This window comes from Amblyomma mixtum, chromosome 6, assembly GCF_055824585.1.
Source record: "Amblyomma mixtum isolate Tamu chromosome 6, ASM5582458v1, whole genome shotgun sequence".
Lineage (NCBI taxonomy): Eukaryota > Metazoa > Arthropoda > Arachnida > Ixodida > Ixodidae > Amblyomma > Amblyomma mixtum.
Genome location: NC_143017.1, coordinates 79,992,720 through 80,008,312, shown reverse-complemented (window position 1 = coordinate 80,008,312; position 15,593 = coordinate 79,992,720). Strand labels below are relative to the sequence as shown.

The 15,593-nt window shown below is 47.8% G+C and overlaps 1 protein-coding gene across 1 annotated transcript; it reads left to right on the top strand.

Moving 5' to 3' along the window:
• The first annotated feature begins 1,404 nt into the window (after positions 1-1,404).
• On the top strand, positions 1,405-10,652 carry LOC149339496 (neprilysin-1-like). The gene is made up of 7 exons (XM_089550490.1): positions 1,405-1,441; positions 2,577-2,690; positions 4,127-4,408; positions 6,793-7,017; positions 7,769-7,980; positions 8,593-8,736; positions 10,263-10,652. The coding sequence occupies exons 3-7, from the start codon at positions 4,141-4,143 to the stop codon at positions 10,650-10,652; spliced, it is 1,239 nt and encodes a 412-aa protein (XP_089406616.1). The 5' UTR covers positions 1,405-1,441; positions 2,577-2,690; positions 4,127-4,140.
• Positions 10,653-15,593: the final 4,941 nt, after the last annotated feature.

Here is a 15,593-nt window from a genome sequence, read left to right as displayed (position 1 = left end):
TTTATTCTCTTAACTGCATAAGTACTGCATAAGTACACTAAAGTAGACATCTTTCTTTGGAAGCCTTCTTCTGTCTTCAAGCTTGTGAGACTGCCTTCAACACACACAAATTATCTATTTTTTTTTCATTGTTCAATATTTAGGTTATCCATCTAAGGAATCTTGACGGCAGTGGTACAGTAAGCCAATTCAAGTTTGACTCTCTCTCTTGGAATCTAACGTGCTCATAGAGAAAGAAGCCCTTTATAAAAGTTTTTACGTCCGAGACTACCTTTTCCAATAGAATGGTGGAGCTTTTTATCTTCAGTGTAACAAAGAAAATATCAACTTCTTTTGAGGATATCTCGAAGATATATAAGAAACAACAACCTGAGAAACGCTGGCAGACGCTTTTGAACAATTTAATAAACGTTTTTACGTCTTTGTATATTAGGTGGCGCAGGCCACGCGTCTGACTGTGTCCACTTTCATTTTGTTCTTGTTCATCTATAGATGAGCGAAGCCATAAATTCCAAGGTGCAAGCCATGATGTCGAAGGCCTTTGTCCCAGAGAGAGGCCAGACTGCATTCGAGAAGGCCGTTGCTATGTACAGGGCTTGCGTGTCGCTGTACTCAAAAAATCGCTCCGAGTCAGCGCACCTGCGACACTTTCTGGCCCGGTTGGGCCTTAAACCTGCAAGTCTGCACTTGTCCCGCAACCCGCTGGATTCGATGGTGCAGCTGAGCCTGTCCTGGGGCCTTCCTGTCGTAGTGGCCATCAGCGAGGCAGCTGGGTCCAGGCTCGACTACCCGCACGAGGTAAGCACGGAGTACCAGCTGCGCTTGTACTGAACACCTCACTCATTGGGGGAAGAAAGTGGAAGTAAACGGTGCAGCCGTTCTGTAGACTAGATTGACCTTCTTGTTAGTCACCTTCCTGTACTGTGTCCTTCGTGGTCTCGTGAAAGGGGGCATGGGCTGAGGGGCATGAATGCTATAGATGTCGCTGTTTCTCAAGCAGGAAGGAGTAAAACCTTGAAGTTTTCAGTTTTTCAAATATCAATTCACCTGAGGAAATTTGATTCTAACTAAACCAGTCACACGTTTGGCCGCCGCTTATATCAAAAAAAGAGGAATTAACACAGAGGCTGGGAAACGTACCAATAGTCAAACATATGGTCGCTTATGCAACGAAAAAAAAGGAATGAATACACAGGCTGAGAAACGCACCAAGAGTGATAAACTCACAAGCTTGAAATAATGGAACATTTTTAGCTTTTCTTTTTTTTTCAGATGGCGTTTAGTAGCGTCGAGAGCGAGTGGTACCGAGATCGCCAAGAACTCGTGAAAAACAAAGCCTACGAGAGCTTGGTCGAAAAGAACCTTAATTTCCTTTTTCCAAACAAAGATGACTCCTTCATTGGAAAACTCAAAGCAAACATCACCAGCGCGGAAACGAAAGGTCAGTGGCGACGATGTCGCAACGTTACAGTCCGCACGTTTCTTCCGAAACATTATTTTCTGAATGTTATGAAAGTAAATACCAGTAGAAGCGGTACGCATTCACGACGACCGAACCAGTGATGACTGTGTCTAAAAAACCACAGTGACTATGCAGTCTTTACGTGACTGTCTTCGAAAGAAGCCTTATACATAACACATTATATAACTTCTTGCTGTATACCACATGATAAGTGATGTACAGTCCCCGTCAAAAGTATACAGCCCAATGGGTTCGCTTCTAAACTGTTTAGCGCGGTTTCCTAGCACCTCTAGCAGTCCAAAGCTTGGCAGGATTGAGGGCTGGAAGCCATTTATGGTTCGAGAGATTACGGTTGCTTAGGATGCATAAGTGGGCACGCTGCAGGCCCCGTAAGCAAACCCATTGGGCTGTATACTTTTGACGGGGGCTGTACGTTATCGTTTGTCGTCACCACTTGAAAAGAGCTTAGCGTTAATTGCACACTGCGTGCCATATTGGACATGACCCGTGCACGTTTATATTCGATTGCATTTAAAAGCGAAACAGATGAGTGGAGCTTGCTTTGTCATTCCTGTTTTTGGTGGGTCTCGTTTGTGGTGGCTCCCTTTCTTTTGTACAGATAAACCACCTACATTACCACAACTTAGATGCATGACAATTTGCTGTAGCAGAACATTGTACTTATTCAATGCAATCGACATTAAAGCGGTATCCGTTAGTTCCCTTTAGATAATTATCAGCCACACAAAATAGGGTCTGATAGTGTCTAAAACGGTGGTATACCTTGAAGATCACCCAGTAGATTTGAAGATACGCATCAGACATGACCCTAACCTTCTAATCACTATGCATCGTCTGGAAGCCATTGTATCAGACACACTGGAATTGTCTAAAATTACTATAAGCGGAAGAGTTAACTTGTAAGAATTCAGAAGGTTATTTTTACCTGAACAAAATATCGGTTTCGAAGTCGCGGTCAGCCGCGGTAATGTTTTGAAAGAATACGTACTCACACACTTCCATTCAGCTCTCAAGCCAGAGGTAATCACGATGACAAAAGTTTTGATTATCAACATTATTCTTAGCCATGTTGTTCTCCATGCGTTCTTTTCAGTTGCAAACTTCCTACTCGACGATCAGGAAAAGGCGAAGAAGACGCAAGAGGTACCGCACTATCTTATTCGGGTGGAAGACGTGCCTAGATATCTCAACAACGTAGTCACCCATGGTGAGACATACTACACGCTTGTTTTCAATCAAGCTTAGTAATTGCACTGTGAAGCTGCAAAAGTGAAGGCAAGACACCACTCTTTGGTTTGTTCGGAACTGGTTTTTTCTGTTTTAGTCGTGTTCACCAAAATTCGTGTGTTATATGGCCTTAACTTGTGCGTTAAGTAATCGAATGTGACGAATTCTTCTGATTCATTGCGGAATGTTGAAATGTTTTCATGCGGAATCTCTGTGCGCTTTGTCGCATTCGTCAGAACTTTGTTTCGATTCTTTCGAAAGCTTCTCAGAAGAAAAATGTGCTGCCCTAAACCTTTTGTGCGCCATCCACTACTGCGCTTTGTTTGGCAGGCTTAAAAAACTTGGTCTTAAAATATTTTCTTCAAAACAAGGCTCAATAATAACTGAACATTGAGAACACATTTTAGTGACCTGTAGCAATATATTACCGCCTTCCAATGAAAAAAATATCTACTTTGAGAGAGGTTGAACTCTGAAAAACAGCTGTCGGCGCCACCGCCGATTTATCCAAGCAAAGTGTGGTATGTCAAGACGATTTCTTTTTCGATCCGGATCCCTTAGTCTTGCTATATCACCATTCACTTCCTAACTGAAAAAAAATGGAGTACTTTGTGGTATTGACGTAACTGGCTTAAATAGAGAGGCAAGAAAAAAACTTCATCTTTAAACGTAATTACCCGATCGGGCGCACTGCGAATATTACCAGATCACATGACACACCAATGTCACGTGACACAAACGTACAGTCGTTTTTATACACTCACCCCTCACTTGCATGCAGTTTGCTACTGGCTTAATCATTACTCCTTTAATTAGTGCCTCTCTAATCACGCGCATGCTCATTAGCATACAGCCGTAAGCTACCTAATTATTTGAAAGACCGCACGGCATACACACAAAACACCGTTTTAAAAGTATTCGCTTGTTTTTACTTTAGCTGCCACTGCCCCTAAATAACTGCAAGATACCAAGAGAACATAACCGCTGCTCCTTAATGGTAACAGAATGCATTCCAAGAGAAGGAAAACGTAGCAGGGGGCTGCAGAAAGTTATGTGGGTGGATGAGATTAAGAAGTTTGCGGGGATACGATGGGCGCAGCTGGCAAAGGACAGGGTTAATTGGATAGATTTGGGAGAGACCTTCAGCCTGCAGTGCGCGTAGTCAGGCTGATGATGATGATGACACCACAGTCAAGTTTCTCATTATTCATCTGCCTCATCGCGTGGCATGAGCCCACTTTCTAACAGTCAGTCACCACATCTTTTGCTTGCTCATTCACTCCTTCGTTTATTTAAAGAAAGCCTGACTGCAGCATGTTTTCCTTGTGCCCACATGCCAAGAACGCCTTTGCCTGTTCAGCTTTTCTTTTTTTTCCCAGTTTGTTCCGAAATTGTTTGCCTTTTGTTGTTTTTCAGACCAATGGAAAAGCATGGTCATGTCGCACAGTCACGGCATCTATCGTATGACAGACCAGATGATGCTGGAGCCGCTGGGAGCGAGGCTGACCGTATTCATGCTCAAGGAGCTCAATCGTACCGAAAGTCTGCTCCTAGTCTCATGGAGCATACTACGCCAATTAGCGCCGTACGCCAACGGTGCCGCCCGCGAAATATCGCCGGCCGAGACACACCAGCTCTGCTACGAGGACGTACGCTACCTGCTCGAGGCGGCGCTTGTGTCCAACGTAATTTACAGGAGTGAGTGGTCGATTCATGCAAACAGCGCACACGCTGCTTTTCACTTTGTTACGGCGTGCAGTCGGGTGACGCGGTTTGTTTCAAAGCTTTGTTCTAACAGCAATGGACGCTCGAAGCTTCAGTTCTGTAAGTAAGCGAAGTTCCAGTGCATTTCCAAATCATACCGGTATCGGGCAGTGAGCACAGAACAACATAACGAAATCTTAGCGCGGTCTGGCATTTTTTCAGGGAAATCCTCGTGTCATCTGTACAGCCCTTTTTAATGGTGCGAAAGGTGTCCAGAGGCAATAGTACATCAATAAGCTGCAACGCTACGGTTCAGTTCCAAAGAGAAAGGCTTCTAAGTTTTTATCTACTATTGGTGTCGTCTAAGTGGTACGGCCGTACCTTAATGATTTCTGACGGCGTGTGTGAAAAGTTGTTCTTTTCTCTATGCAACAGCTCGCCCGTAAAGCAACATGTCTTGTTTCTCTGTCATTTTTCGCTAGTTTTCTACCTTCTTGTTTTCTTGTGCATCAATACAGCGCCATTTGATCCAACAGAGCTATACAACAGCACTATGTTGTCGCGCACAACTTTTGGTACTTTCGCTCTTCTCCCGGCTTTTAAGAAGAAAGATTAATCGACGCTCATGTTTCAGCTAAAAGCTCATTGAACCACAGCATCAAGCGACAAGCCAGTAGCGTCATATGACCCACAGATTGGAGCCCAAACCGGAGAAACGTTGGCGCCCCTTATAAGCGCGCGTTCCTTTTTCATAAAATCATGCAAAATTTTGCCGCGCTTGTTTTGTGCGCTTATTAGCAGCTCGTCTCACGCAAGCTCATTAGAAAACGCATTCGCAGTGTGTTGCGTGGAGAGAACTAGGGCCTGGCACGAGGGCAAACAAAAAAGCGAAAACACTGCTGCGGGTCTTCAGCACTTAGCTCACTAATGACTTATGCACCGTGACACAACCTTAATGCATCCGAATTCTGACAACGAAGCAGCGAGTTAAAGTCCTTGGTTCTGTGTCCCCTTTTTCTTTAAATGCCATGGCTCACTGTTGCGTTGGGCGGCCAGGAACAATGCCACAACGTGGAGAGTCTTGCTTCGCATTAAAAATGCTTCAGAATGCCTTTCGCATTCTCAGTCTGAGCGTTAGAAAGAATAGCAGCATATGCTCTGTGCAACGGCAACGCAAGAGCACGACAGAGTACCCCAAGCCTCCTGCGAAGAAGGCAGTCTGCCCATGCATCGCTGAAGGTCCTCTGAGAACGTTTAGAACCAAGCGAACAGGCGTTAGCGCTCTCTTTGCGTCCATTGCCCGCGATAGAAAAGGAGCGAGCATGTCGGCACAGTAAACATTCCGTGAGTTAGTTTAAAATTTTATCTGAATAGTAATGGCACTTTGCCCTAGTTGGTCAAATGTTTAGGGGAATCCCCCAAGGTGAAGTAGATTTGTAATAAGGGAGTATTTACTCATTGACATCCACCAGAGCGCAGCCATACGGCTACAAAGGAAAGCTATACAGCTTCTTCAGAAACGTCGCAGTTCAATAAAAATTCGTCCTGGTCCGGGGTTCGAACCCAGGACCACCGCTTCACTGGAGCAGTCGCTTTACCAAATGAGCTAACCGGGACGGCAAGCTCATGGCAGGGCGAGAGCGAATTGATCAATAACTCGAAGTGGTCCCGGTGGTCCCGGGTTCCAACCCCGGACCAGAGCGAATTTTTCTGTAACTGCGAAGTTTCTGAGAAAGCTGTATAGCTTTCCTTTGTAGCCCTATGGCTGCGCTTGGGTGAATGTCAACGAGTAAATACTCCCTTATTACAAATCTACTCCTCCTTAGGGGATTCCCCTAAACATTTGACCAACACAGTTCCCAGTTCGAGTTATTGATCAATTCGCTCTAGCCGTACCATAAGCTTGCCGTGCTGGTTAGATCAATTGGTAGAGCGACTGCTCCGGTGAAGCGGTGGTCCCGGGTTCGAACCTTGGACCAGGACGAATTTTTCTTTAACTACGAAGTTTCTGAGAAAGCTGTATAGCTTTCCTTTGCAGCCGTATGGCTGCGCTCGGGTGGATGTCAATGAGTAAATACTCCCTTATTGCACTTTGCCCTACTTTAGGCTAAACGATCCCGTTGGGACTTCGCCTACGAAGCAAGCCTCATTATTTGGATGTAGCCGGCCCTTTTCAACAAGCGTACAGAACTTCAGTGTTCTTCTGTTTTCTAGGCCTAACGATGCCTGTTCATGGTCTTTTGGCAGAATGCGCACTGCACCGGAACTTGTTGAAGCTTGTTTTTTGTTGCTTTAAAATGCCCTTTTTACCACATTAAATTATGGTGATTTTTTTTCATTAAACTGCGCTGTTTCTTTTTTTCCCCCACTAATTACAGTGATAACGCCCGACGTGCTACGAGAGGTGACATACATGGGCTTCCTTGTGCAACAAACTATCGCAACCACCGTGGGATCATCCAGCTGGTTCCCGACCGCTTCGGCAAAAGTCGCCAGCAGGAAGGCCGAAGCCATGAAACTCTCCATCGCGTTCCCTTTCAACCTGACGAGCCTGGCTGCACTTGAGCAGTTCTACGCAGAGATGCCAGATGTCGCCGTAGAAGGTTTGCACAACGCTGCCTCCAGAATGATTACTGCCCCTGTGCGGGCATTGGTGTTTTGGTTCACGTCAATTTGTGCGCAAGACGGACAAATGGAGGCGATTTGAATGAGCGAGTTCTTTCACAAGGTCGCAGCTGAGAAAGTCGCCTGAGTTGTAAAGTACCCAAATGCGATCGGAGCGTGTAAAAAATTTTCCCAGTGCTCCAACTTTATATTGCCAGAATTAGGCTTTTTAATAGGATGAGTTGTTTTATATAGTGGAGCTTGAGAAAGCAGCTATCGACGGCATCGATGACGTAATTCGATGGACTGAATCGTTCATTCATTCACTGTGCAGAGAGCATAAAAGTGGAACCCTGAAACTTAGTTCACCGCTAGAACTGGTGGACCAGCTAATTTCTGTTGATAGATTGACGGATTGGTTGAGTCATTCATTCATTGAATTGGTGATTGGTTCATGGTTGACTGGTTGTTTTATTGACTTATTTATTTTTTGAAGGGTTGATTCATTGACAGATCGAATAATTCATTGATTTATTGTTTAAATATTTAGTTATTTGAATACCGATTGATTGATATTCTGCTTAATCGCATGATTGGTATTCTGCTTAATCGCATGATTGATTGATTGATTGATTGATTGATTGATTGATTGATTGATTGATTGATTGATTGATTGATTGATTGATTGATTGATTGAAAATTACCGTTCACGAGTTGCATAAAAAAAGGAAGGTCGTGTATCCGACGCAGGCAGCAGTTTCTTGCTGTCCTGGTTGAATGCGAGCCGGTTCGTGCGGCGCGTCCAAATGCGGCACCAGGACCAGATTCTCTTCCCACTGGGGTCCGTGAACGCAATGCACAGCTACTCGACCAACATCGTCAATATGGCCGGTGGACTTCTGCAGCCCGTGCTCTACTATCACGGGGCACCTGCCGGATTCAACTACGGTGGCATTGGACAGGTGCAACTTATGAAACCGAGTCACTTTCGTCCATTGAAGAATTCATGCATGCGTGCTCAACAAGTCACTTAATTCGTTTCTGGCGATTCGATACCAGGCGACCAGCTCACAAAAAGGTTGAATAAAAAGGACGGGTGAAGTAGAAAGAAAACCCATCCGATGTGAGCTTTGGATAGGTTCTTGATGAGCGTATCATAATCACCAGCTCAGGTGCATTCAACATGCGACGAATGTCTCGGCCACGGATCTCCACTTTGCCTTGTCCTACTCCGGCTGCGGCCATTTTATCTCCGCAAGCCTCCTGAGCTGATCAGATTATCTGACTATGTGCACTCTGCTAGGTTCACCTTTCCTTGTAATCTACTGCCTAATTTCACCGCACTGCCCGTGTCCATATTCTGCTATTAATTTCCGTTAGAATATCATTAAGTTCCTTTCGTTCCCTAACCCAATCTGCTCTCTTTTCGTCTCTCCTGAACAGATCACCATATTTGGCTCTCTATATATATATATATACTCCTACCGCTATTCACAATGCTATCTATAGACAGCGTGACGTGGTGTACAGAACGAAACAGTATATCGCTGCTTTCATTTCCATCCACGACGCAGATAATTGGTCACGAAATAATGCATGCCTTCGACGTGGCCGGCAGAAGCGTGGATGACACAGGCGCGTCAAACGACTGGTGGCCGCAGCAGGCCACGGACAAGTACGTCGAACAGACCTGGTGTCTCCGGACCATGCATCGAGAGGTAGGCAGTCACACCAAACAGCAGCCTGTTGCTCTTTGTTTGTTTCATAGTTTGGTTTAGGGGGGTTTAACGTCCCAAAGCGACTCAGACTACGCCGCAGTGAACAGCCCCGGAAATTTCGACCACCTGGGGTTCTTTAGCGTGCACTGACATCGCGCAGCACACGCTCCCCTGGAATTTCTCCTCCGTAGAAATTCGACCGACGCGGCCGGGATCGAACCCGCGTCTTTCGGGTCAGCAGCCGCGCGCCATAACCACAAAGCCACCGCGGTGACATTCCTCTTTCTGTGATAGTGTCGGGCTGCTTATAATTGCGTTCCTATTATTATACCAGTGCATAAAAGGAAATGATTATGTGATTGCAAACAGATTTTCAGATGTAATCAAGTTTAGAAGAGATTGATGACGCGGGAACTGCGTCCAAGCAGAATAGGGCACACCACTGTCCCGTGAGAGACCCTTTTCTGCCAGGGGCCTATTCCTCGTCAATTTCAGTGCTGGTCAGTCACCCAGCGGGCGGTGAACGTCGGCTTCGACTTCCTGGGCTAAGCACACAGTGCACCCGGTGCAGGGAACATAGAGTTTCTTACTATTACCTAGAGGGAAAGCTGGCGGCGCTGCACTTCAGCCACCATGGACGCTCAAAGCATCATGGTGCGGTGAGCTACTTGTTGCGAGACAGTAGTAGTTTTTGGGGAGCACGGAGTGGCACTACTAAGACGTTTCATTCCGAAAACGCTGTTCGTGTGTGCTCAGACGACTTTCGCGCGAACGCAGTGTGCAAAACCCATAGTAGTGAAAACGCGACGACACACGACGCCAATAAAAGGTTTTACTTTTATGAAATGCCATTAAAAACCTCTTATAGTGTTTAAGCAACAACATTTTTTTGAAAACATATTTACTTTTAAAAGTGCGCCTGTTAATTACGAAATATTAGTTTTTGTAGTGTTCATCAGTGGGCCAATAGGAGAGCTAGCCATGCCTTATTTTAGGCGAACTTTGCACTTAGATGCTTTTCTGCTCGTTTGTTGCAATTTACAGACAGAATATTGAATGTTAGAACATTCTTGATTATCGAATAGCGCTTATTGTTGCATTATTTTTTGGCCAAAAGTTGCAGTTCGGCAACAAGTAGCTCACCGCCCCATGATGCTTTGAGCGCCCATGGTGGCTGAAGCGTCTCGAGGGGTCTCCATGCAAACTCCCATAGACAGGCTGCCAGCTTTCCCTCTAGGTAATAGTAAGAAACTCTATGGCAGGGAAAGAATCCTCGGTAGTGAGGCCTGTTCTAGATAAAAGCTATACTTGTGCAGCTAGTGTGTGGTTTCTCTTGATGCTTAGATGTTTCTTCTGAAATAATTTTTCTGAATATTTGTTTAATTTTTTACGCTTTAGCCTCATTTCACATATTAGAGGGATAGGAGGAGCCACGAATAGCCACCAATTAGCATATACAATCGCAGTATTGCGCGACGCAAGAAATCCTTCAATCGTACAACGCCCGTCTATTACGCTGCGTCCAGGCGCTCAGGAAACGTGCGCTCGTCCTTGACCCGAGGCTCGATTCCGAAGACCTGACGGACGTCATGGGGACGCGGGCTGCCTTCGACGCCTTCTCGAACCTGACAGGGAAAGCGGCGGCCTCGCGACATGAGACCGCCAATGCGCGCAAGGTCACCAGCACCACTATAAACTTAGCGGGCTTCACGGATCGTCAGCTGTTCTTCATCGGACACTGCGTCAAGATGTGCGACCCTACTGTCCCACCTCGCGAACGCGACCCCACTGTGATGTACTCCCCGAACTGGGCTCGCTGTGTGGTGCCTTTGATGAATATGCCAGAGTTCGCAGACGCCTTCCATTGTCCAGTCGGGACTTTCATGAATCCTGAGCTAAAGTGCAGGTTCTGGTAAAAACGTATTTGCTTTGGTGCATTTTCATTAAAACGGTTTCGTTGCTCCGATAGTGTACCACGTTCAATTCGAGCTGCTTATGGCAGGCTTCACTCCTTCCGCACATGTTTACAACAAATACGCCCCAATAGAGAAGCATCTAGAACTGGAGGGGAGCGTCATTCCTAAGGTCAGTAAAATGTCCCAAAGGAGGGAGTCCGACTCTGCTCTAAACTTGCAGGCATCGTCATTATCTTCAAATTATTAGTGCTAAACATTATTCCGATAGGTAAACCCCGAGCAAGATCTTGCGACGTTCCTGTGCTTGCGATGTTTGTTGCTTTGGGCCAAGTTAAATAAATATTGGTCAAATAAATATCCGCGACAGGTAATCGAGCCCGCTGTGGCGCGAAAAGATCAGCTTTGCTGGCCACTGCGCGACAGCACTAAGCTATTGCCGCAGCTGAATACGCCTCGTGTTAAACTGGAACACACACTAGTGGAGTGCACTGCACATCGTATTCTTCATCAACTATAATACTACTATCAGACTAACATCCCCGCTTTGAGCTATGTGGCGGCAGATACACAAAGGTGCGCGCTGCATGAGTTGGCGTGGACAACGTTGTGGCCGAAACACGGCACTACAGCAATACGCACTGGCGTTGACAACACTGCTGTAGAAACGCGGCACTGGAGCATAGGCCGCCGATGAACATTGGGTAAATTGGCATGATGATTTAAAAATGACTGAGGATTAGCTTAGGTTAAGCCTAGTCAGATGCGAAGCATATTGTCGCCGAGTTGCATATCGGTTTGGTTTGGTTTATGGGGTTTAACGTCCCAAAGCGACTAAGGCTATGAGAGACGCCGTAGTGGAGGGCTCCGGAAATTTCGACCACCTGGGGTTCTTTAACGTGCACTGACATCGCACAGTACATGGACCTCGAATTTCTCCTCCAAAGAAATACAGCCGCCGCGGCCGGGATCGAACCCGCGTCTTTCGGGCCAGCAGCCGAGCACCATAGCCACTGAGCCACCGCGGCGGCCAGTTGCATATCGAGCACGCCGCTTGGCTAGACATTCTTCACGCTCTTCATCAGTCTCTGTAGCACGCCGCAACTTTTGCTTCTCATTCCAACGAGCAGCCCTGTCTCCAGGAGGCATCTCTATCCCGTGTACGCCTACCAGAGGCGGGCGCACCCCCTTGTGTACCGCCGCTCCAGCATCACGTGTTCACTACAGCGCACCTATCGGCAGAAGCAGGAAACACATTGGTCGCGACGCCTCGCGCGACGGCGCGAGCTGGGGCCCCGTTTCTCCTATGTCGTTACGTCACGCATCACGTGGTCCTCCTTTGTCGCGACGCCTCGCGCGACGGCGCGAGCTGGGCCCCCGTTTCTCATCTGCTGTGACGTCACGCACCACGTGGCCATCCTTGGTCACGACGCCTCGCGCGACGGCGCGAGTTGGGCCCCCGTTTTTCATCTGCTGTGACGTCACGCATCACATGGTATGACATGGAGGTCACGAAAGGTCAATGGTAACGACACCGCCGCGCTCGAGGAGCTGGGTTGGGCTATTTTAGTATGCTTCGCATAAAAGCTGAGGACTCGCATAACTGGCTTCCTGGGTGAGTGGACACCTCAATCATGCTCTCAGGTACGTGGCGGAGGTGTCCAACTGCAGAAAAACTGTGCTTTCGCGCAATATTTCATGCTTAGAAATGCCATAACGCCAGCCATTTTTTGAGTGCAGCTCAAGACAAAATTCCTGACGCAGTCATGTCAATGTAGCATCCCCTGCTTTAGTAGAGGAGGCCGCCGTCTTGTGACACCACGTGACAACTACATACGACGTGGCGATCGCTGCCCGTGCTTGCGATGCTCTCCTCTCTTCGCAACTGCGCTGCTCCAGCACGGGCGGGGCAGCGATTGTCACGTAGGTACAGTCTGTCAAAAGTACCCAGGCCCAATGACTTGCTTCTCATTCGTATAACAGAGCCCTCATGGCTTCCCTAAATATGAAAAAGTTCTTCGAAGCTGAGAACAGGGGCTCTTCTTATCATGCAAGAGATTTAGAGCTTGAGGGCTTGTATAATAGCTTTATTATGCTACTGAGAACAAAAACGTGCAGCCTGGTTACCTTTGAGAAAGTCTGTACGTCGCCACGGAGCGTCGCAATTTCATGGGCGTCGCTTTCCTCTCCCCGCAGGCGCGCAGTTTTCGAACAGCGCGTAAAATGGCCTAAATCTATTGAGCCACAGCGGCAAGGGCAATTACGTTTTTTAATTCGAAACACTGATACGGCTATTACAAACGGTCAGCTACAAATCTCTCTTTGCACTCAGGCGCTAATCGGTAAGAGTTTAGTTAACATGATTGGCATGTGTTTTGACGTCTGCCAACACTGGTATTACTATATGCCGCAAAAACCTTTTCTTTGTCTGAAAAACCATATTTTTAAACGGTAGTGCCGGGCTTCGCTGAAACGCCTGTTCGATATCGGTTTGTATATTGCAGCATCGAACTGTTAGGATATGATGCGAGCCTATTAAGTCCATCACAACAAACTGCAGACGAAAACAAACAACTTAGCAAATATTTTCTAATCTACATTACAGAGGCAAATTAAGCAATATCCTTCAACAAACTTCAACCCATTCATGTCTGTGCTTTTAGGAATCAATGTAGCGTGTCGGTGATATAGAGTGGGAGGCAAAAATTCAACGTCATAAGATGTTTGAAAAACCTCCACCAAGACAAGTTTAAAGCTAGGCGAAATTTTTTGCTAGAACAAGCTGATAATACCATTTGTGCAAGGAGATTTCTGAGCCTACTGACCGGAAATTGCAGATATAACTCCGCCCAAAGTGATAGGCACCTCGCCTACAGCACTCTATTCATCATCGAGTCGTGGTAAGGCTTCGAGCATGCAACTGGAATCTAATCCTTCATTTTGGCCCACAAACACCCAAAAGGTGCCAATAAGAACCAAAATAAGCAACAAGAGTACCAGGTGCGTGACCAAGTGCAATCTTCATACTGTCACGGATGGGTCCTTAATCACACAGGCTAGGCGCAAGCCGCCAACAGAGAAGCAGAGTCCCAGCTCCGAGAGCACGCGAGTTCCTCACTTCTTCGTCCTTTCGGCGCCGCCCGGGGACACCTGGCGGCATTATTCCCCCTCCCCAAAAAAGAAAGCAAAAACGTGGGCGCACATTGAGTGAACGGGAGGAAGTAAGCAAGTGAACAAACGGTCACATGCCGCTCAACGGCTGCAGGCACTAATAAAAAGAACACGCGGAAGAGGCTACGTCCCTGACTGTGTACAGTAAGGCTTCATGCGCAGTACGTGCACGACCTCAGGCTGAGGTCGACGGCGCGAACTCGGTAGAGTGCCATCGGGGAGGACTTCATACGTCACATCCGTGATACGGCGCAACACTGTGTACGGTCCAAAGTAGCGGCTCAGGAGCTTCTCCGACAGGCCTGGGCGACGTACTGGGGTCCATACCCACACTTTGTCGTCGGGGTGGTACTCTACGTGTCGATGTCGTTGGTTGTAGCGTTGTGCATCCGTGGCCTGCTGCCGTCGGATGTGCATACGGGCCAGTTGCCGGGCTTCCTCTGCGTGCCGGGTAAACTCCTCAGCGTCCGACGTGAGCTCCTGGTCGTCAGGGGCGCACGGAAGCATGGCGTCGAGCATTGTCTGTACGTCACGCCCGTAGACGAGGCGAAACGGCGTAAAGCGAGTCGTTTCCTGAAGCGCCGTGTTATAGGCAAACGTCACGTATGGGAGGATCTCGTCCCAGGTCTTGTGCTGTACATCGACGTACATGGCGAGCATGTCCGCTAAGGTTTTGTTGAGGCGCTCCGTGAGCCCGTTTGACTGCGGGTGGTATGCAGTAGTCTTGCGGTGGGTCGTGTGACTCAGCTGGAACACCTCGTGCAAGAGCTGTGCAGTAAACGCAGTGCCTCTGTCGGTGATTACGGAAGACGGGGCGCCGTGTCGTAAAACGATGTGGTGTATGAAGAAATGCGCGATTTCCGAGGATGTACTGCGCGGCACCGCCTTGGTTTCCGCATAGCGCGTCAAATAATCAGTCGCAACTATAATCCACTTATTGCCAGATGCTGATACAGGAAATGGGCCCAGAAGATCAATGCCGACTTGGTCAAAAGGTGTGCGAGGTGGTTCAATTGGATGGAGCAAACCTGCTGGCTTTAGCGGTGGCGACTTACGACGCTGGCACTCACGGCAACCTCTGACGTAGCGATGGATGGTCGCTGCAAGTTTAGGCCAATAATAGGCCTGACGCACTCGGGCGAGCGTGCGTGCAAATCCCAAGTGGCCAGATGTGGGCTCATCATGACACGCTGAAAGGATGTCGTCGCGGAGGTCTGATGGCACGACTAGGAGGTAGGTCCGGTCACCGTTACGTGAGTTTTTCTTGTAGAGTACGCCATTGCGAATACAAAAAGAGGACAGGTGCGGGAAAAGGGTCGAGGTACGTTGGAAGCATGGCCCTCTAGGTGATCCATGACAGACCGCAGGTCAGCGTCAGCACGCTGCCTTGCCACCAAGTCCGAACTGCTGACCACACCTAGGAAACGATGGTCGTCCTCTGTGCTGTCATCAGCTTGCTCAACGGGTGCGCGCGAGAGCGTGTCGGCATCTTCGTGTTTACGTCCGGACTTATAGACAATTGTATAATCAAATTCCTGAAGGTGAAGGCTCCAGCGTGCCAGGCGGCCTGATGGGTCCCGGAGATTGGTCAGCCAGCACAAGGAATGGTGGTCTGTGACGACTTTCAAAGGGCGACCGTAGATATAGGGCCGAAATTTCATCGTGGCCCAGATGACGGCGAGGCACTCCTTTTCTGAGGTGGAATAGTTGATTTCGGTGCGCGAGAGTGTGCGACTCGCATACGCGATCACACGTTCTACGCCTTCTTGATGC